Here is a 21,961-nt window from a genome sequence, read left to right as displayed (position 1 = left end):
CCCCCCCTTCCCACGGCTCAGCTGCTGCTCCGCAATGGGAGCCGCCGCCGTCGCCGCCGTGTAGTTTTTCGTGCTCCTCCTTTTCCTCCTCCTCTTTCTCCTCCTCCTCAGGGCCCCAGTCAGGCCGATCCGCTCCGCTCACGGTAAGCGCCCCCCGCCCCCGCCCGCCCCGCGCTGCAGCAGGCAGAGGCCCTCCCGCGCGGCCTGCGCCGCCTCACTCCGGGGGCGCTGGGCCGGGGGTGTCGAGGCCGGCGCGGTTTGCCGAGAGCGCCCAGGGCGCGGGGGAGGGGACCGGCTGCGCGGCGGCGGCCGGACCGCCATCTTGCGCCGGCCCCGGCGGGGGAGGGATCCCGGCGCGACGCGGCAGACGGCTCGGTGCGGCAGGCCGGCGCTGCGCAGGCCTCCGCCGCCTCTTTCTCCGTCGCCTCCTCCGCCTCCTCCGCCTCGCCTCCCAGGGCCTGCGCGCCTGTTTGCCCCAGCCTGGGTCTGGCTCTCCTCTGGAGACGACTCCCTTTGGTCTGCCGTACATTTTGTGCCGATGTTTGGCGGCGACCCGTGCCTTCCTCACAACGACGCTCCCCGGAGCCTCTTCAGTGGTAGAGCCGACCAAAGGGGGTTCCGAACTTCAGGCATCCAGGGCCCTGCCCCCTCTCCCCCCCGCCCCGGTGACCAGTCATTCCACGTTCACACCCTCATCCTTGTCAAAGGGACTTCCCTGCTCTGCCCTAGGAGTCCCGTTATTGTCTGCAGAAGGGCCCTGAGGAGAACCGTGCAGTTGGATACACAACTTACTGACCGAGCTTTCAGGTTTCACTTAATGAGACGGAAAGAATGAGCTCACTCTGAGGTTTTTATCTTGCTCTAGAGATGGAAGGAGTTCTTCCCAACTTATCTCAAGTTTGAAGGTTTTTAAGGAGGAATCTGCCAGAGAGGAGAAACGTCAAAGCGGACCCGCTTCTGCAAGCACGGGAGACCTTGGTCCAAGGGGTTCTCTTTGTTCGCAAAGATTTTTTTTTTTTTAATTCTGTGAATTTACACTTTATTGTTTTGAGATTTGGATTGGATCTTAAGAATTGGACGTCCTTTAGTGACATTAAGCATAAAATTGAAACCTCGGAGGAGAGTTTTAAGTACAAAAACCACCTCTTAGCATTTGTGAGACGTCCTGCTTTGGGGGATTAGTGACAACTCAAGCTAAGCGGAAACTTGCTGTGCCAAGAAAGGCACTGGTTTGCTTAGAGAATGGTTACGGCTGCTTCGCTCTTGATGTTTTGAAACATCAACTGTTACCTTGCATTTTTATCTGTCATTGGGACAGCCTATTTGTGCCGCAAGCCCCCTTTTGCCCTGGTCTGTGTTTATGGAACTATTTTGAAGATTAGGAGAGCCTCAAGGAGACGTCTTTAATGAGGTCATGGCTAGGAAGTGATGGAGCCGTTTCGAGACCCTTAGGTCTTCTGATTCCTCAATCAGTGCTCAATTCATTATATTATGTTTCATTTTTGGTGGGAATAGGTGAGTGAGGAGAAGCAAGGAGGCTCACCTACAAAATTTAAGAAATACTATTCAGTTTCTCCTTACACGTTTTTGTTTTCAGGCCTTCATTTCTTAGTTTTTCAACTTTTTATTAAGTTTTCATGTTGTTTTTTAACCCCAAACATTTTGAAAAGTTGAATAGCCGGTTTGGACACTAATACCTACCTCCTAGTTTAAACAGTGTTGCCATTTTGTCACATTTGCTTTCTCTACCTATCTTAAATTCTTTTCGGCGAACATTTTCAGAGTACATTGCAAATATTAAGATAATTCGCACCTAAGTACTGTAGATGGATGTGTCCATCTGGATGTCATAAGAATAAGGCCAATTTTCCATATAAGCACGATACCAGAAACGCACTTAACGTGATGAATAATCCCTGCAATCTAATGTACATATGTAGTGTGTATTCACATTTCCCCTATTGTCCCCCAAATGTCTTAAGTTATTTATTTCGGAATCCAATGATGCATCATATTTATTTGTATTAGTTTCTTTTTTTTTAATTTAGTTACCTCTTTTTTATTTTTTGATGACATTGACCTTTTGAGACCAGGCTACCAGTAGTCCTGTGAAATAATCCACGTTCTGTATTTTACTGATAGTTTCCTCTTCATTAGATTTAAATTGTACCTTCTATCCCCTGTATTTTCTGTAAATTTGAAGTTAGATCTTAAGGCTTGTGTAGACCAGGGTTGATACTTTTGGCAAGAAAACTTAAGTCATGCAATGTACTTCACATCAGAAGGCACATAAAGTAGGATTATCCTATTAGTAATCCTAAATTTGATTTCTCCAATAAAGTGGTGACAAACTATCTTTCCACTGTAAGCGTTTTTTTGTTTGTTTTATTTTTTTGTTTTTTGCAATTAGCAAGTATTCTATGGGATGATATTTTGGCATTAGTATTTGATATGAATTTACCTGCAGTGATTTGATAATTACATAGTTGGGAGTAGTCCTCTAGAAATGGGTGTTTGGGGGTGAAGGAAAGGAGCAGTTTTGGAGGATAGGACAAACTTACCTAGTTTAGAGAGCTTGGGATTGCTGCTACCTGTTGACCTCAGAGCCTATGTTGGCTAGGGGAGAGGAGGCCTGGAAAGTAGATGTCAGACTTTGCCTCCTTTGAAATTTGCTTATGGTCCTTGTAGCAGTAGTGAGCTGTGATTAATAGGAAAGTTCTGAGGTAGTTAAATATTGGAGAGTTCCAAATCTCAGCATCCCCACTTCAACCCATTGTTTCTGGCTAGGCTCTTTCTTGGAGTCCTGCTTCTTCAAGAGTCCAGTGTTTTACTACTCAGAATTGGCTTTTTCAGTAGGAGAGAGGAAGGCAAAGGAAAAGAATATATAGTTTTGTACTCTGCCACACTTGTTTTATTTATTTAAGAGAACATTTAGAACCATATTGAGTTTTTTTGTTTTGTTTTCTGTACAAATTTGGCAGGGGATATATCTGAATGGAATAGCAATTCTGGTAAATAGTAAATTATAGTTTAGGTGATAGGAAATTGGAGATTATTGACAGCATATTATGTTATATTTCAAAAGAAACTTTTGAAAGGTGAGGTATATTTATGACATGTCCACTAATTAAATACATAATCCTGAATAGATTTTCCTAATTCAGACGACTAAGAAAATCAGATTTTTCAGTCAGGTTATTTTAAATATATAAATAATGACTTGATTTATGTGGCAATTTGTATCAAACATGTGTTTGGAATTTTTATTCATTTCTACAAAGCAGTTTTATTTTAAGGATTCTTTTAACTCTCATTATACCAGGAAAAAGTCATCACTATTCACCATTTCATTTTTAAAAAAATTTCAAGTTATTATATAATTTTCATTATGTAATCTATAGAAGAATAAAGGTAATGTAGAACAACTCATTCGAACTTTTAATTAGAATTTAAACATAGTTTCTTTATATATATTTAGAAATGTGAAAAACAAATATATATTTTATGCATCTAATTACATACCACATACTACAATGAAGATGCACATTTAGAATATTTTGGTATTCACACAAAGAATATCTCACTTTGAGACCTGGCAAGAATGTTGTAGTTGAAGGGTTAAACAAAATTCTCTTACTGGTTTCTGCAAGTTCTTTTCCTAGTTGCCTGAGAAATATTCTTCTTGACATTTCTGGTTTTGTAATTGAAGTTTCCCCATACGCTGAAAGAATTCCCTGCATTATTATCAATCATAGGTCATTCCTTTGCAAATATGAGTTCTGACCCTCTTAATGAGCGTATCTACCTCTCCTGTAGTCAGAAAAATACATCTCTCTTCATGTTATTATATAAGGGTTTTTGAATTCATTTATACTTGAGAATGCATTGAGCTGAGAAGAAAAATTAGTTTTTCTTAGGATAATAAAAGTCATCAAATATGTATAAAGCCCAGAATTATGTGTAGTTGACTTTTTCTTATGTCCCATTTGTGAAAATTCCTAGAAGGTCATCCATGTTCTTCCTGATGTTGCCAAATCAAGAAATTTTTTTGTTGGATAATACTACTAAGCTAGTTTTAAACTTACATAAATTTTGTCACATGTTAATATTTCTGACAAAATTTTAAAATTCTTTGTCCATTCTTGTAATTTTTCTATTACTCTTGGTTCTGCTCTCACCCTTTTCTGATTCTCTGTAGATCTGTATCTTTCAAGCTTAGAATGTTTCACTGTTCGGTGTTGCCCAGATTTTTATTATGTGTTTTTCAGGGTTTGTGTACCTGAAATGGGCAACATTGTGTGAATGTTACTAACTACTCATCAGCTGTCATACATAAATGAACCTGGAATGTATTCATCTTGTAAATACTGATTTGAGATTTCACATACTTCGGATAAGTTCTTGTTTATCATTCTGGGGCTTTTTTTTTTTCTTTTGCATGTGCATAATTGAATGCAATACTTGAAGAATTTTTTGAAACCTTTGATAATTCTTAATTCTGTTGAAGTATGGATGGTCATCTTCTTTCCTTCCTAATTGTAAGATATTTTCAGTTCTGGATTTGTAGATACCAGTTAGCATAACCAATCCAAGGAATTAAAAAATTTTCCACATTTTCTATTTCCGTTTGGTCAGCATTATATACATCTGCATTCAACATTTGTCCATTTATGAACTTTATCAGGTTACTCTCATTTGAAGATTTAGTCTGAGATTTCCCTGTTCTCATCATTAGGGTCTAAAGTGCTTGCTGTCTATCTTTGCATCCATTTTCAGGTTCATTTAATAATTGTAACATGTGTCCTCTGCCAGTTTTCTTCTGTCCCATAATGGGCAGAAAATAAAAAGTTCTGAGTTCTTGACTGTATTCAGTGAAGACTAAAAGCATATGAAGAGGATCAGGGTATGCTGTGCTAACATATGCTACTTTGATCTAAGGGTTATTTTGAGTGGACAGCAGTTTGGAATTAAAAGAAGCAAAAACTGTTTTTTGTCTTCCTGTTATCTGCCTGAAAGCAAGACATAAATATTCCTTTGTGAGGATAGATCTCCCCTGCCCCCCCACCCCTTAGTAGGAAAGAGTGACTCTTAATCGCCTGGAGATGGAGGCAGCTCTCCATACCAAGATGAGATTGCATAAAGAGACCTAATGAAAATAACCCTTATCTTCCATTAGTTCTCCCATGTATTTCCTAGTTACTGCCCATGGTTTATTGTCTCTCAAAGCCCTGATTCCTTTCCTTTGTTAAAGTGGTATATGAGATCTTGAAATTAACCACTTCTTTGAGTTTTACTTCTTTTCTGTGAATTCCTCTATGTAAATATTAATAAAATTTTTGTGCTTTTTCTCCTGTTAATCTATTTTTTGTTAGTTTGATTCACAGGTCCTCAGGTAGAACAACATCAAAGGGTAGAAGTAAAGTTTTTCTTTTTGACACAGATTACAAAGATAATGTCTTCAGTCTCATGCATCTTTTGAAAGTTGAGGCAATATTTTGTGCAAAACAGTAAGAAAACTGAAAGATGAGGGGCGCCTGGGTGGGTTAGTCGGTTAAGCGTCCGACTTTCGCTTAGGTCATGATCTCGCGGTTCGTGGGTTCGAGCCCCGTGTTGGGCTTTGTGCTGCCAGCTCAGAGCCTGGAGCCTGTTTCAGTCTGTGACTCCCTCTCTCTCTGACCCTCCCCTGCTCACGCTGTCTCTCTCTCTCTCCTAGAAATAAATAAAAACATTAAAAAAAAATTAAAAAAAAAACAAACTGAAAGATGAGAAAAGTGAGAGATGATGATTTACTTGACTGTTGCATTATTCTTCTAGGCAATTAAATTGTTCTTATGTTTTCCTTTTTTTTTTTTTTTTGGAGGCATGGTTGGGAATATTTCTTTAGCAATGGTGGAATAATACCCAGAATGATGGAGTTAGCAAAATATTTCAAGATGTAGGAAAAATAAAATCACTAAGATCACATTATGTATCTTAGATTTATAAAAGGATCCATTGACCCCCATAGTAATTGTAAAATACAATGAGTTTTATTCTATTTAAAAGTTGTTTGAAGATTTCTAGGAAACAATAAAAGCCATAAAATGTCAATCTTTACAACTAGAACTACTCAAAAAAAAGAAAATAAATTAAAATTGTTCCTATGGATTCTAATAGTATACTGAAGGTTAGTGGTTAATTTGGACCATTAGATACGTTTGTTAATACAAATTAACAGTGGTTAATTTGGACCGTTAGATACGTTCCCCCTTTCTAACACATTAAACCTGCCTGCCTCTCCATCTACTACCATGATAGGTTTTTCAGCAGTTTGCACTCCATCTCTAATGAATGCAGGTAGTACTTAAAGTTTTTCCTTGAGGTTTCTGTTCCAAAATATTTTTGTTGTTACCATTTTTTCTTACATTACTTCTCAACTTTACCTTCAGGCTTCTCTATATTAAAAATGATTAACTGAAACCCTGTAGAATCAGGGTGTAATATTTAGGCCTTTGGCAAACTGGATTAAATTAAAAAATGTTTTTTATTTCAATTATTTTTCATTGCAAACATTTTCTGTTTTTCTAGTTTATTACATGATGATGAACACTGATTTTTTGGAATGATGCTCTATCATGTTTTACATCTTTGTGTTTTTAAACACAATGCTTTATACATAATTACTGCTTAATAAATGCTTTTTCAAGTGCTCCTCACTTGAATATTCCCTAACTATTTAAAATTGTGATTTTACTCTTTGGATTGGTATCTACCAAATTTTTGATCAGTCAGTTAGCCAGGATACTAATTTAGCTCTCCTTTTGAAACAAAGGCTTTGACTTGTTTTATGTAGTGTACAGTTCTCTAACCATGGTCTTGGGGACTTGAGGTGCTTTCAAGGGTTCTACAAGCTCCTCCCTTTACCATCTACCTATCTTGTGAGGCTGGATTTTCCTGGTTTCAGGAGAACAATTTGTGCAACAGATTAAATGTAGAAGCAGTTAAGAAAATACAGCTGTCATTATTAAGGCAGATATTAATGGGTTTTGCAAAAATAGAAAGCAATGCCACTCCTCTAAATATTTTCTCTTAGAAAATACTTTTCATGTAAATATTAATATATAATGGGTTTATTATAGTCATTTTTAAAAGTTTCTTTCTTTCTTTTTTTTTTTAAGAGAGAGAGCCCACATGCATACAGGGGAGGGACAGAGGGAGAGAGAGATAGAATCTTAAGCAGGCAGGATACATGCCCAGTGTATCCTGAGGTGGGGCTCAATCTTGCCCCATGAGATCATGACTTGAGCCAAAATCAAGAGTCGAATGCTCGACCAACTGAGCCACCCAGGCACCCCTATTGTAGTCATTTTTAAGTAAATTAATATATCTTAAATATTTCAGGTTGGGATTTGTGGACTTCTAAACTTCCATCCTGAGAAATTAATCAGACACAAACCAGGTTTGGGATTTCTCCAGCACAACTACTTGAATGTCTTTCAGTTGAGGACTGTTAACCAAAGCAAAGGTCATTAGTCTGTGAAAAAATTTGCTCCTTGCTTCTAGGCTTTATGCCTTACTTTATAGGTAATGGTTACCTGTGGCAAATTTGAGAAGGCAAGCTTAAAGGTCTTGGGAGGGGTCTGAGTGTGTTAGGTATAGGTAATCCCTATCTCCTACTTTGTTTACTCATTTTGGTTTTCCCATTTAGGATTTAAGATTATCTGACTTTATACGGGATTGTTGACTCCTGATAGGAAGACCCTCATAAGCAAAAATGGCTTTATTAAGTTCCAGGAGTAAAAATAAGTAATAGAGCTCTCAACTTTATAAAATAGAAAAAAAGTAAATAAGAAAATTGGCCCTACTTTTTTTGACACTACATTGTTAGTATTTGTGTTTATTTGAGGAGTTATAACAAAAGATACGTATTTCTAATCTTTTATTGTGATATTTTATAGATTATTAAGTAAATTATATATCATATTTTATCTTCAAAATAAATGCTTCTTTGAGATGGGCAGTATTATCATCTTTACAGATGAAGGAACTGAATCTCAAAAAGTGCATTTCATTTATTGTAATGCTTACTGGGTACCTGATGTTGTATATTAATTTTGTAAGCTATGATGCCTTGGTCTTACCTAATTCAAACCTCAGCCCTGTAATCTCAGGATTGCATGTTGTTTTCTTAAACTGAATAACATAGGACTAGCCTGGCAGCACCAACCACTGGTGGCAGTGCCAGTTGCTAAAACATTTGACCTGTTCTGTACCTCACTGCATTCTGAAAGCCTCTAGCACTAGGATAACGAGCCTTGCATGGATTGGTGGAGAGTTATTGAGGAGTTTGGAATGGATAAATGACACAATGAAAACATTTTTTTATGACATTGTTAATTTGGTGGTTCTGTTGTTAAATGCACGAAATCATATCGATCTGGATGCTGAGAGGCTGATACGAAGTGAATCTTACACAGTAAATCTTACTATGGATGTGAGGTTCTAAGTGCCTGAACAAGTACCTAGTGAATGGAAAAATCAAGGGTGGTTGTAGGAAATATTTTGAAGGAAGACTCTATAGGACTGGAGAACTGATTGAGGGAAACATTGAAAAACACTTTTAAGGACTCAAGATCAGAAGGATGACAGTTTTATTGAAAAACAGTTTTAAGGACTCAAGATCAGAAGGATGAGAAGTAGAACTAATTTTTATAAACACAGGTCAGGTTAACATAACATTAAATTCACCATTTAAATTACTTTAAAGTGTACAATTCAGTGGCATTTAGTATATCATGGTGTTATACAATATCAAAAGCATCTAATCTCAGTATTTTCAGCTTTCAGACCTGTTGCGCTGTCTCTCCCCATTCTCCCCACCCCACAGACCCTGGCAACCACTGATCTAATTTCTGTCTCTATGGATTTGCCTGTTCTGGACATTTGATATTAATGGAATCATACAATATGTAACTGACTTCTTTCACTTAGCATAAAGTTCTCAAGGCTCATCCATGTAGCATGTATCAGTATTTCTTTTTTTTAAATTTTTTTTAAATTTTTTTTTTAATTTTTATTTATTTCTAGGAGAGAGAGAGAGAGAGAGAGAGAGAGACAGCGTGAGCAGGGGAGGGTCAGAGAGAGAGGGAGATACAGACTCCGAAATAGGCTCCTCCGAGCTGGCAGTCAGCACAGAGCCCGACGCGGGGCTCGAACCCACAAACCGTGAGATCGTGACCTAAGCGAAAGTCGGACGCTTAACCGACTAAGCCACCCAGGCGCCCCCAGTCTTTCATTTTTTGTTGCTAATATTCCATTGTATGGTTATATCATATTTTGTTCATTCATCAGTTGATGAACATTTGGCTTGTTTTCACTTCTTGGCTATTATGAATCATGCAATAGGACTAATTTTTGTGGAGAAGTTATGTTCAGTTTTGGAAATACTAAGTTTGAGGTGAGTTTAAATATCCAGAGAGCAGTTTTTAGCAGTTAAGAAATGTTAGGCTGGAACTTAGTGGAGGAGTTAAGATTGGAAGTTAATATTTGATGATTTTTATAGCTTGCTATTAAGAACTGATAGCTAAGACTGGAATTGTTTAGGGAACAATTTATATAGGGCTGAAGACTAAACTCTAAAAACCTGATTTTGCACTACTTAAGGAGCAAGAGAATGTGGAGAGTCTATATAGAGTTAAGTTGGAGGAGATGGGTAGAGATGGGTCAGATGGGTCTGTTGGTATATAGAAAATATTTGAGGATGTTTTGAGAAATTCAGTTAAAATAGATGCAAGATAAGGAAAATGTAAATGAAGAAAGGATAATTTGATTTGGCAATGGGGAGGGTTATCGAGCTCTTCAGATGGATACCTTCAGCAGAATACTGTGTGCGCAGTAGAAAATGTAGTAGCTGCACTGCTGTGCTTAGGTTAGTTTTGACTGACAGAATGGGTGGTGATACGTAGAGCAAATGGTTTGCAGACTGTATCAGGGTTAGCAGAGAGGTTTTAACTTGGATGAAATGGAAATGCAAAGAGAGATACCCCATACCCTTTTATTGTGAAGGATTCCTTTTACATAGAAGCTTTTAATGACTCTGCTGATTTAGATTGATTTATAGATATAAGCAGTCTGCTGAAGCATAGGCCTTCTACTTACTGATATTACATTAAAAATTTTTGTTATCAAAAGTGTTAAAAATCTGAAAAGTTGGTTTATCATGATTTGATATTTGAGATTTTGCTCAGAATCAGTGTTTGTAAAGTAGATCTTGGTATCATTGGGAGTTGACCTCAAACAGGTTTATTAAAGTGCAATTTATATTGTTTAATTAAAATTATCAACTATTACGTTTTCTTCAGGAATTAACTTGCTTTGAATAAACTCAAGAGTTTTATTCTCAATGTTGAACTTCAACCCAGCTGCTTCATTTATTTTATTGAACTTGGAGTTTCTAGAAAATATTTGGGAATGGTAGGCTGGTTACCAAAAGACTTTTCATAATATCATATTTGCTTTTCATAATTCAGCACTCGCAACTAGAACAGTCTTTTTTAACTGAAATAATAAATCCCCTTTGTCTGTCTAGGCAAAAATTTACATTTGCATACCTATGCCAGATGGGTACGTTTATAATATTAAGGTTGGAAGTGTCCTTAAGGATGTTGAAAAGTAACCATTTTCAATTATATAATGCTTGAAATTTTCATATTTTTCTTTGGTGATCTATCACACCTTGAGTTCATCTCATTTCCTGATGTTTTAACTATTAATTGTTTTGTTCTTATGTTGAGATGAAGTCTGCCTCCCTGTAATTTTGGTCCTATTCCTGGTGAACGCAGGTAGTGTATGGCTGAAATCTCTTGACGTTTCAAGCATCTAGATTTGAATCCTTGATTAACTCTTAGTTGTGTTACTTTGGGCAAGGTACTTAACCTCTATAATTCAGTTTCTGTAGTTGTAAAGTGAGGGTAATAATAGTATCTGCCTCATAGAGTTTTTTGAGGAATAGACAAAATATTGCAGGCATTTAATTAATGTTAGCTTATGGTAATGATAAATTGTTATTATAAATAACATAATTTATAATTATGATAACATAATAGTATGTAATAAATTAAGCAGTTGTATTGAAGCTGAACACTAGGAATGAAATTCTCTACTCAAAGCAAATAAATATTACTAATATTGTTATTATTATCAATTATTATCTCTTGAGTTACAAAGAACAAGACCTACTCTTTCCTTCTTTCTCATGACAAACTTAAAATATCTGTAAATAGCTTTCACTATTACCACTCCTGCTCCACAGGCTCCTGTTTCCTAGGTTAAGTATCTTTAGTCCTTTGACTTAGACAAAGTGTTAATTCTAATTCCTTAAAATGAACATGTGTTGTTTTTGCTACCCAACATCCATACCCCTCTACTTTGGTAACAGGTATCTTAATTTTCCTTTATGGAAATTTTTATCTTGTTTTTCTTATTGTGCCTCTGGTATCAGGGGAGCATGTGATTTAGGACTAAACCTATTACAAGTCCTTAGCAATAGTGATTGACTTCAGGAAGGGCATATGACTTAAGCCAAGCCACTCAATTCCAATCAGAGCTAGTCCTCTTATTAGGGTCTTAGACTTGAGTCTTGAAAGGTATTAAGTTGGAGTCATTCCTAGTTGGAAACCTCTTCTGATGGTGGAAACAACACAGAGGAAGTGAAGCCCAGGAATCGAGATAGAAAAGTCAGCTTTGTACAGCTTTGTACCTGTATTTCGTTCTGTAAGTAAGCCAAAAAATTCTCTTTTGCATAAGCCAGTTTGAGTTGGGTTTTCCATTACTTACCGTTGAAAGCATCCTAGCCGGTACACTCACTATATCCTAAGTGGGAATTGACTAGGACAGAATAGAATAAAACCACTGTCTCTTTGATTTTAGACTCATTGTGTTATTTTGACACTGTATCAGAAATCTGATCATCCCAGTTCTTATTCAGAATCCCCTCATTGGCTTTCCATTGCTCTTAGATTAAGGGCAAAATTCCTAACATGATCTCTGGGGTGCTATGTTGTTTGAATTCTGTCTTAACCTTCTATACCATAAACTTCCTTGATTTTCTTTTCCAGTCATAGTGGTTTCTTTTCTGTTTTTCATATTTGCTTTTCCACATGCTATTTATTCCTTCTGCATGGAATGCTTCCTTTTCCACATGCAGTTCCTTCTGTATGGAATGATTTCTTCCCTTTCCTTTCCAGGAACTCCAGTCAAGATTGAGTCCCAACCCTTTTCCTTCTCTCTTTGCTTGTTCACTGTTAAGATTCCTGTATGTATACTCCTTTTTTAAAGTGATATTTGAAATATTTGGTTTATTTAAAAAATAAAACTGTATATCCATATTCTCCCCTTTTGGAGACCTTTTCTCCTATGCTTGGAATGACCATTTCAAAACACAGTATTCTACTTAAGATAAATTACAATCTTTCAGGAAGTGGTTAAAATTTGATGACGTATCTTCCAAAGTTTCTATGATTTCCCAGTATTTTGTCTGTAGTATTTTACTTGCTAGTGATCAGATGTTTCTGATTGTACATTTTATGTGGTTGAAATGTGCCCTGTTTTCAGGAATAAGTCTGTAGTTTTCCACAGTAACTGATTAACTGGACTGATTCTAAAAAAAGATAGGTACTTAGTTTTCTAACAATAAAGTATTTTAAAAACTAGGAGGCATAAAAGGAGGAAATGCTGATTTGAGATTTTGTTTCATCTGCTTAATGTTCGTAAATAAATTTACTAAGTTAATTTCTTTATAAAATCGTATATTTAAACAAGTTTAAATTTTCTGAAATCAAATGTCAGTTGTGAGTCTTTTTCAATTACATAGGGTTGAATAGCAATAGCGTGATATATGCCAGGGTAGCTATCATTCTCTGTTTTCTAACCCTGTTACAATTTCCACAGTGGAAGCAATCAATAGGTGATGGGTATTAAGGTGATATAAAAATGAAATTTTTAAGATGACTCTCTGTCCTCAAAAGATTATGTATTATTTTTAAGATCATGAACATTAAAATGATTTCTTTTTTGTAATCTCCTTGAGATAGTTGGAAATTCTTGAGAGATCACAAAACAAAGGTTGGAAATACTAGTTTGGTACTCATAGTTAAGAACCCACTTTGAATCCTTAAAGCTGTCTGTATTCATTTGGGATTAGAATTCCAAAAATATAGACCTCCTTTTCAGTATGCCATTGGTGAAAAGACTAAGAATTGTTTATAAAATGAAAAAGAACAAAACCAAAGCTTTAAAGTCAGTAGAATGATTTGAATATCTGATTTTTCGGGAAATTTGTAAGAGGAAAAGAGTGACAGATCAAACTTTTCTGAACAGTGTTCCAGTGACCCTGTGTTATCCAAATCACTCCACTGAAAAACTCTTCCAGGTACATACGTAAAATTGTTAAAGGTTTAGTGTTTCTTACAGCTAGCTTGTTAATCTTAGACAAAATATATAAGTTAGTTGAACATGATTCATATATGCTATAATTATTTTGAGTAAAAATTTTTATTATTTAAAATGATTATCTTTTGGTTTTGTATTTTCCCATTTATGTTAATTCTATCTGGTTTTGGTGTTGCTGATTTCTTGATTAGGAATGCAAAGCCCCTATTAAAACATTTTTATGATGATAAGAAAACAGATTAATTTTATAATGTGGTTTCTCAGGTTATTTTATTGACTGACTTTTGGGACCTGGGGAGATAGAGAACTTGACCATTCATTGTATTTCTCACATCCACTTTTTTTTTTTAACTTGGTACATACTCTTTTTTTTTTTTTTTTTAAACCTTCTAGTGTGTGTTTGTTTCTTTCTTTGTTTTTGAGAGATGGGGGGGTAGGGGGTGCGGAGAGAGAGGAAGACAAAGGACCCTAACTAGGTGGGGCTCATACTCACAAACCGTGATATCGTGACCTGAGCCGAAGTCAGAATTGTAACCCACTAAGCCTTACTCATTTTTATTTTTTTAATTTATTTTTTTAAATATTTTTATTTATTTCTAGGAGAGAGAGAGAGACAGCGTGAGTAGGGGAGGGTCAGAGAGAGAGAGGGAGACACAGACTCTGAAATAGGCTCCAGGCTCTGAGCTGGCAGTCAGCACAGAGCCCGACGCGGGGCTCGAACCCACGAACCGCGAGATCATGACCCAAGCGAAAGTCGGACGCTTAACCGACTAAGCCACCCAGGTGCCCCTCCTTACTCATTTTTAAAAAGGATTTTTTTTTTAAAGAAATTAAAATACAGTGTTGCGTGTAAAATGAAAGCTTTTTTTAAAATAGAAATGATAGAAGGTACTTTATCCTAATGTTAATTTTTATATGTTGGAATTTTTGAATTAGATACTTGTTTTATCCTATGAGACTGGTAATATATATTTTAACAGTATTGATGAATTATAGGTATGTGTGTTATATTTATATGAGGATTTAAAATTTTTTATGTGTGTTTTCATTACTTTATAAATGTTTCTTTCTTAAAAAGATGAAAATATGGTAGGATAGATTTGACAGCTACATTCTAGAAGCTAACCTTTCATCATGGAAAAGAAATATTGTAATGAAGATCTAAAAAGACAAAATAATTTCTAAATGCTCAGCTGATAGCTTGTAAATCCTAGTGTAATAACAAAATTTTAATCTGTTCTTAGAGTTTTTCAAAATGTGATTAAGCCAAGAGTTAAAAATGGTTAAGATTTATTGGATAATTTCCATGCAGAGAGCTGTGTGCTTTATGTGTGTTATCTAATTTAATCTTCACTATAACGTCATGAAATAAGTTACATGTATATAGTAAAGCAAGGCAAGAGAGTAACTTGCCAAAAGTCATACAGATAATAAATGGTTGAGTCAGAATTTGGATGTGGCATTAATTCTTCACCATGTCTTACTGTTTATTGTTAATAAATGTTTAAAGTACACCGTATACAGTAGAGAGCTGAATTAAGCTGTAGAGATTATTAGTTGAACTAAGAGCTGAGACCCCGAATTGCAAAGTGATTCGACTGAAAGTGGTAGCAGTGCTGGGGCTATAACTTGTTTATTCTGGCTTAGCCTAACGCTCTTTTTTAATGTGCAGACTCTACAGTTGGAGTTTGTGGAATTAATCTTTTATCAGAAAGTAAATAGAACTATATCTAGTACATAGCACACCTGTGCCATACTGTGTGCTTATGTACCAGATCAATTGCTATCAGTAGATAAAAGCAGATTTTTCAGTTAAGAATTTAGACCTATGTTTTCATTGATTTTTAAAATTTTTGTAGAAAAAAATATTTAAGATATAGTTTAATTTTAGATATATAAAAGCTGAAACAAAAAATAGTGAAGTAGGAATTAAAATTACTTACATAAGCAGTTTACAACAGTGAATGAATTATTTTCTTAAAAGTCTGATAAATCAGATAATTGGGATTCATTTTTTTCTTCATAGAAACAAGTGTATTAAACATAGTCATGAAATGAGTCTGTAGCTGAAGTAAAGTATTCTCTTTTTTCTGGCTATTTTGGAGCTAAGTCTGAGGTGTAGAAACTATTAGAGATGTTTTGGAACTTTGAAATCCACACTGCATATCTTTGCTGGATATTCCACTTCAGTAGCAACAGACTTAATCCTTCATAGAATTTCATCCTTTACCACCAAAATTCTGAAGTGTGACCTGAGAGGTTTTTATGATGGTAATTTTGGCATGCCTTAGTGGCTGAGATGCCAGAAGAATCCATGAAAGTGTTTGGTCATTAACAGAACAAAATATGGCAATGAGTTATTGGTTAAGTGTCCCATCGAAAGGTTCTTTAGCTGCACTGTCCAATACAGTAGCCACCAACCACATGTGGCTTTGAGCATTTGATATTTGGCTAGTAAAACTGAGGAACTGAATTTTAAATTTTATTTAATTTTAATTAATTTAAACTAAATCGTCACATGTGGCTAGTGGCTAGTCACAGGGCTATTTCACAGGGCAGCTTTAGGCTGAAATTATGATTCAAATTACATCTGAGAACTCCCAACTTTATAGTGTGTTTGTATCACTTGAGGTTTCTAAGTAGGCTACTATGTTCCTCAGGCTTTTGAAGTAGGTTACCTTAAAGTCCTCTCTGTCATAATAGGCATTATATGACAGACAAGTCTTAATCATACAGACAAGTCATTCATTAATTGAATATTTGTAAATTGAATACTAATTTCAGAATTTTGGTAAGAGAAATTTGTATGATCACTTAGCAAAAATATCTATATGTCAACTATGTAATATTTAACTATTATATATAATCCAATATAATTATACCTACTCAAAAAATATGTATGAGTCTCATAAGCTGTGTAATTGTGGCAGTTAAAAAATACTCTGTATTCTTGGTAATGTAGGTCCTTAACATGAGCAAAAATTGCTAGATGTTTATCTCCTTGACATATTTGTAACACGGATACTAGTTTAGAGATAAGCTACAGCTATTTTAAATAATTGAGTTAAGGGGTACCTGGGTGGCTCAGTTGGTTAAGTGTCCCAGCTCTTGATCTCAGTTCAGGTGATGATCTCATCGTTTGAGTTCAAACCTTACATGGGCTCTCGGCTGGCAGTGCAGAGCCTGCTTGCAATTCTCTCTCTTTCTCTCTCTCTCTCTCTCCCCCTCACTTGCACTCTTTCTTTTTCAAAAATCAATAAACTTAAAAAAAAATACAATGAGTACTTACGTTTTTTAAGTTTATTTTTTTATTTTTTATTTTTTAAATTTTTTTAATGTTTTGTTTATTTCTAGGAGAGAGAGAGAGAGTGAGCAGGGGAGGGTCAGAGAGAGAGGGAGTCACAGACTCTGAAACAGGCTCCAGGCTCTGAGCTGGCAGTCAGCACAGAGCCCGACGCGGGGCTCGAACCCACGAACCACGAGATCATGACCCAAGCGAAAGCCGGACACTTAACCGACTAAGCCACCCAGGCGCCCCTTAAGTTTATTTTTTTAAGTAATCTCTAATTCCAGCCTGGGGCTGGAACCCACAGCCCTGAGATCAAGTCACATGCTTTTTCGATTGAGCCAGCCAGGTTCCCCAGTGAGTAGTTATTTTTGGATGAATTAATCTACAATGAAATCTATCCAATTAATTTTCTTTTCCTTTTAAGTTCTTTGATAAAAAAATCAGAAAAATATAAAATATAATTTATTTAAAGTTATGTTTTCTTATGGAAGTAATTACACTTACACCTGAAATGTGAATAAGTAACACTTAAAAATTAGTATCACTTAGCATTTGAAAATTCAGACTTACTAAAACAACATATTATGAGGTGATTACTCAGTTTTACAAAAAGATTTCTAAAAATTATTTACAGTTTAATAATTTAGACTTCTTCAAGTAGTAAGTACTTAAGAGAATCACCATTTTTGTTACTAAATTCTTGAATGAACCAATTATGTAAAGTGAGTTGTAAGTATAAGTCAGACATATAAAATGTAAAAATTGAGCTTTTCATAGGAAAAAAGATTAAATATGTGTATACTCTATGAGATCCACTCTAATACTAGGTACTTTTATTTTACAGGAAGGAAAACAGTTATATATTGCTGTCTTGTCTGGAGTCACATGGTGAGTTTTGAGATCAGAATTAGATCCAAGAATTTTTGAACCCAATGTTTCATGTTTCAATATTTGGCATTAAAGTGTCTCATAAAATTGACTGATATCATGTGTCAGTACTCAGGTGACAATTTACAGAAAGTCAACTCTGCAACTTGATGGGCGACAACCCTTTTCAGCCAAAATGTAAGTGTTGCTGCCATGACTGACACTAGTATTCGTGGCTTTTATACTGATAACTTTGCTTCAGTAGAAAGAATAAAGGGTAGGCACATTTTCTTAGAGACAGTAAAACATAAATTTGTTGGAGTAACAAATGCTTACATAATAAATGATGTAAATTAAAATGTGAGTTTTAATTAAGAAGTTTTTTTTTCTTAATGCCTGATGACAACTGCTAGTTTGCTATATATAATTACCTATGTTTTTTCTATATGTAGACAAAAATAGAATTATTTATAAAAGATGTAAAGATATTATGTGTCTTAAAATTTTTTTCTCAACAATATATCCTGAATGTATTGACAATGGCAGTGCCCTTTTAAGAAGAATGAGGAAGACCTTTGTCTTCTGTATTAGTTTGCTAGGGCTTCCATAATGAAGTACCATAGACTGGATGGCTTAAACTACAGAAATTTATTTCAGAATTTCTCACAGTTTTAGGGTCTAGAAGTATAAGTTCAAAGTGTTGGCAGGGTTGATTCCTTTTGAGAGCCATAATGGAAGTATCTGTATCACGTCTTTCTCCTTGGCGTAGAGATGGCCATATGTTTCCTGTGTCTTCAGATGATCTTACCTTCAAGCATGTATCCATGTCCTGATCTCGTCTTTTAAGGACGCCAGTCATATTGGATTAGCTCCCAGCCTCGTAACTTCATTTTCACCTCATTACCTCTTAAAGACCCATCTCCAAATGCATTCAGATTGTGAGGTACTGATGGTGAGGACTTTAACATACGAATGTTGGAGAAACACAATTTAGTCCGTAACATATACTAACTGGAAATTTTTATTATCCATTTACAGTGTTTCCGTAATTTTAAAAAATTAGGCATTGCATGACTTCACTTAGTTTCCTAGTCCATATATATATATATATATATATATATATAGTGTGCTTATTGCCTGTCTAGTGTGTAGAGTGAAATACACTCAAAGAGTTCAGTTTGGTCTTGGACATATAGTAATATATTTAGTTACTTTACTTGAAGAACTCTATATAGTTAATAAAACAGTATAGTTTAGAAAATAAAGGGATCAGTTCATGATGTTCATGACATTTGGGAAAATGTAAAGACCTCTTTTTTTGGTAGGTGGACTATTAACATTTAAATAATATTAAGATAGGAAATGACTTATGACATACTTTTATAAAAAGGAAAAAACTTAAGAATTTATTAAAGAATGACTCTTAATTTGATAACGTATTTCCTTTGTATGCCATCCCCATGCATTGTTTCAGTATCTTTTAAGACCTGGTAGAACATTGTCCTAACTTTGAGTCAAAAGTAGACGTGGCATGACTTCAATATGATAAAAAAATTACCTTTAGAATCGACTATATTTAAATGATCAGTGAAAAATATTATTGTCAAAGCCAGAATGCTGGAGGGTTTTTTGTTTGGTCGTTTTGTAGACCACCACCCATCTCATTCCATATATCAGTTAAGCACCACTTATATCCATTTTAAGATATAAGTTTAGGCCTTTAGTATTATTTCTCTTCTTTCCCCTATTCCCCTTCTCCTCCTCTCCTTTTTTCTCTATCTCAGCTTAAAGCAATCAATATATGCACGTAATTTATTTATTTATTTATTTTTTATTTATTTCTAGGAGAGAGAGAGAGAGAGAGACAGCGTGAGCAGGGGAGGGTCAGAGAGAGAGGGAGATACAGACTCGGAAATAGGCTCCAGGTTCTGAGCTGGCAGTCAGCACAGAGCCCGACGCGGGGCTCGAACCCACGAACCGCGAGATCATGACCTAAGCAAAAGTCGGACGCTTAACCGACTAAGCCACCCAGGCGCCCCTGCACGTAATTTAAAAAGACAATCCAGGGACGCCTCATTGGCTCAGTTGGTTAAGCATCCACCTCTTGATTTTGGCTCAGGTCATGAGCTCAAAGTCCAGCTCAGGGCTCAATCCCAGGAACTGCAAGATCATGACTGGAGCCGAAATTGAGAATTGGATGCTTAACCGACTGACCCACCCAGGAGCTCCTGTCATATTTTTAATCCTCTTTTTTGTTTTCTGAATATTAACTTTTTATAACATTTTTTCTTATCTAATGCCTCTAAAGATGCAAATTATATTTTCTTTTAATATTTTTCTTGCTCTCTGCATTATTTCTTTTCTTTAGGATTCTTTTTCTTTTTTATTGATTGGGTCTAAAAGACAGAAGGTTGTCCTGAAATTTCTGGTGCTTATTGATTGTCCGTTAAACATATTTAAGAATGAAGTACTAAAATGCTTTGTACAAGTTCTGTTCTTGGTCAGAACTTCTAGGATGGTGTATGATCGTATTTACTGCATATTCTTTGGTCTGTTTCTCCATGTGAGAAATATCTAATTTCCCCTAAATGGAATAAGTCTCACTTTGTTCCCTTGTTTTAGTCTAGCAATTCATCCCTGCTTTGTGTCTTGAATTCCTGAATTTGGTTTAGTTTTTCTAGTATACCTCCCATGACGTACCTCTTACTCTTAGTTTATCTCCCATCCGTTAATACTTTTTTTTTTTCTCAGATAATGGTTAGGTGCAGTCCTTTTTATGGATAAAATTATATTCCAGGCATATAACTAGAACTGATTTTGACTTTTCCATTAAATAACTACTGTCAACCATTATTGACCTAACTGTCTAAATTGGTTTGTATCTTAGAAAGTGAGCTCTGAGTTTCTCACTTGTTGCCATGTACTATCTACAAATATCAGGTCACAAATTGCTATTAGGATTACTAAAGTAGATTTTCAATATACTATGAATTTTAAAAAATGTATTCATATTTCTTTTTGAAAATAAGGTTTGCTTCTCTTTTTTTGAAACATCAGATAATTCAAAAATGGCAGAACTCTTTATGGAATGTGAAGAAGAAGAGTTGGAACCATGGCAGAAGAAAGTAAAAGAGGTTGAGGATGATGATGATGATGAGCCAATCTTTGTTGGAGAGATATCAAGTTCAAAACCAGCAATTTCAAGTAAGCATTTACTTTTAGCGAAGCCAAGTTTTATAAAATATTGTTTCTAATGGGAAAACTTAACTGCTTTATAAGGAACTTATGTCCTTGTTCCTTTGCGAGGCATTAGAGATGAAAGATGGGGTGAGAGGTCAGGAAGAATTACAGAATTAGAGTGGGGATGTGATTAGGGTCTCTAGGAAGGAGGGGAGGGTAAGAGATTAGAATGTCAGATGTGAGGAAAAGAAATAGACTAAGATTAGCTGGTAACATTGGAGGTGTTGTTATAGTGGAAATTTTTAGTGGAGCCAAGTAATCTGTTAATCTATTTATTTGTTTTTTTTTTTTCCATTTAAACTCGGAATTAGAGGAATGAAAGGGGTTAGAATACTTTGCTTCAAATGTCAGAATATACCAAATAAGTTTGTGTTAGTCTCAGATAAGGATTCTCACATCCAGGCAACTGCCTAACTACAATGTCATCCATACATTCTGCAGAGAATAATTGCAGTTTCTAGTCTGTGTGCCAGCACGGACTGCAGTTTCTGACCACGTTCATCTTCTAACGGTTTGCATTTAATATTCATGAAAGAGAAAGTCACTGTCTACAGCCACTGTACTTAGATGATATAGCAGTTAGCTAATACTTAAATCTTTAATGGCTTTCTAGCACAGTATTTTGTTAGTTTGGTGGATTATTAGATTTTAGTTAGGGTTACTAGATTTTAGTTATAATGTTAAAGCAAAGACCAATGATGCTTATTAAAATGTCCACTCAAAAATGTAAAAAAGTGCAGAGAAATAACATACAAATTTTAGGGGAGAAAGAAAATAGAGCATTCCCTATTGCATGTACATATTTATTTCTTTGCTTGTTCAAGCCAGGTGAATTTACCAAAGAATTTGCCCAGTGAATTTATCATTCTTTTGTAAGAGTTTTCTTACCAGACAGTGCTTAAAAGTGTGATTAAAAGGCTATTTTTAATTTTTTTTCTTCTATTGCCGCTGAACTTGGAATGTTTTATCAGTTTTATTAGAGGGAGAATCACTTAACCAATTAAGTCCTCAGTACCATTTCCTGTGGCAGATTGATAATCTCTTACAGAAGTTCTAAGTGAAGTGTCATTTCAATTATACATTGAACTGGGCATGATAGCACGCTTGTTGATGATAGTGGAACATAATTATACATTC

General features: G+C 35.6%; 1 protein-coding gene across 6 annotated transcripts in view; it reads left to right on the top strand.

Moving 5' to 3' along the window:
- Positions 1 to 30: 30 nt before the first annotated feature.
- The window catches only part of ZNF280D (zinc finger protein 280D), a 137,967-nt gene continuing 116,036 nt past the window's right edge, over positions 31 to 21,961 (top strand). For 4 of the 6 annotated variants that reach the window (XM_039230636.1, XM_039230634.1, XM_039230639.1 and 1 more), the window contains exons 1-4: positions 109 to 143; positions 17,562 to 17,605; positions 17,714 to 17,782; positions 20,642 to 20,788. In XM_039230636.1, coding sequence (XP_039086567.1) covers positions 17,755 to 17,782; positions 20,642 to 20,788 — 175 coding nt within the window. In that variant the 5' untranslated portion in view covers positions 109 to 143; positions 17,562 to 17,605; positions 17,714 to 17,754. Of the gene's footprint in view, positions 144 to 17,561; positions 17,606 to 17,713; positions 17,783 to 20,641; positions 20,789 to 21,961 lie in introns of those variants that run through there. The other 2 variants (XM_039230637.1, XM_039230635.1) reach the window with 2 other exon arrangements.

The sequence above is a fragment of the Hyaena hyaena genome, unplaced genomic scaffold, assembly GCF_003009895.1.
Source record: "Hyaena hyaena isolate Hyena2069 unplaced genomic scaffold, ASM300989v1 scaffold_49, whole genome shotgun sequence".
NCBI classification, from domain to species: domain Eukaryota; kingdom Metazoa; phylum Chordata; class Mammalia; order Carnivora; family Hyaenidae; genus Hyaena; species Hyaena hyaena.
The sequence above is the reverse complement of the archived record's forward strand: the minus strand, read 5'-3'. Positions and strand labels throughout refer to the sequence as shown.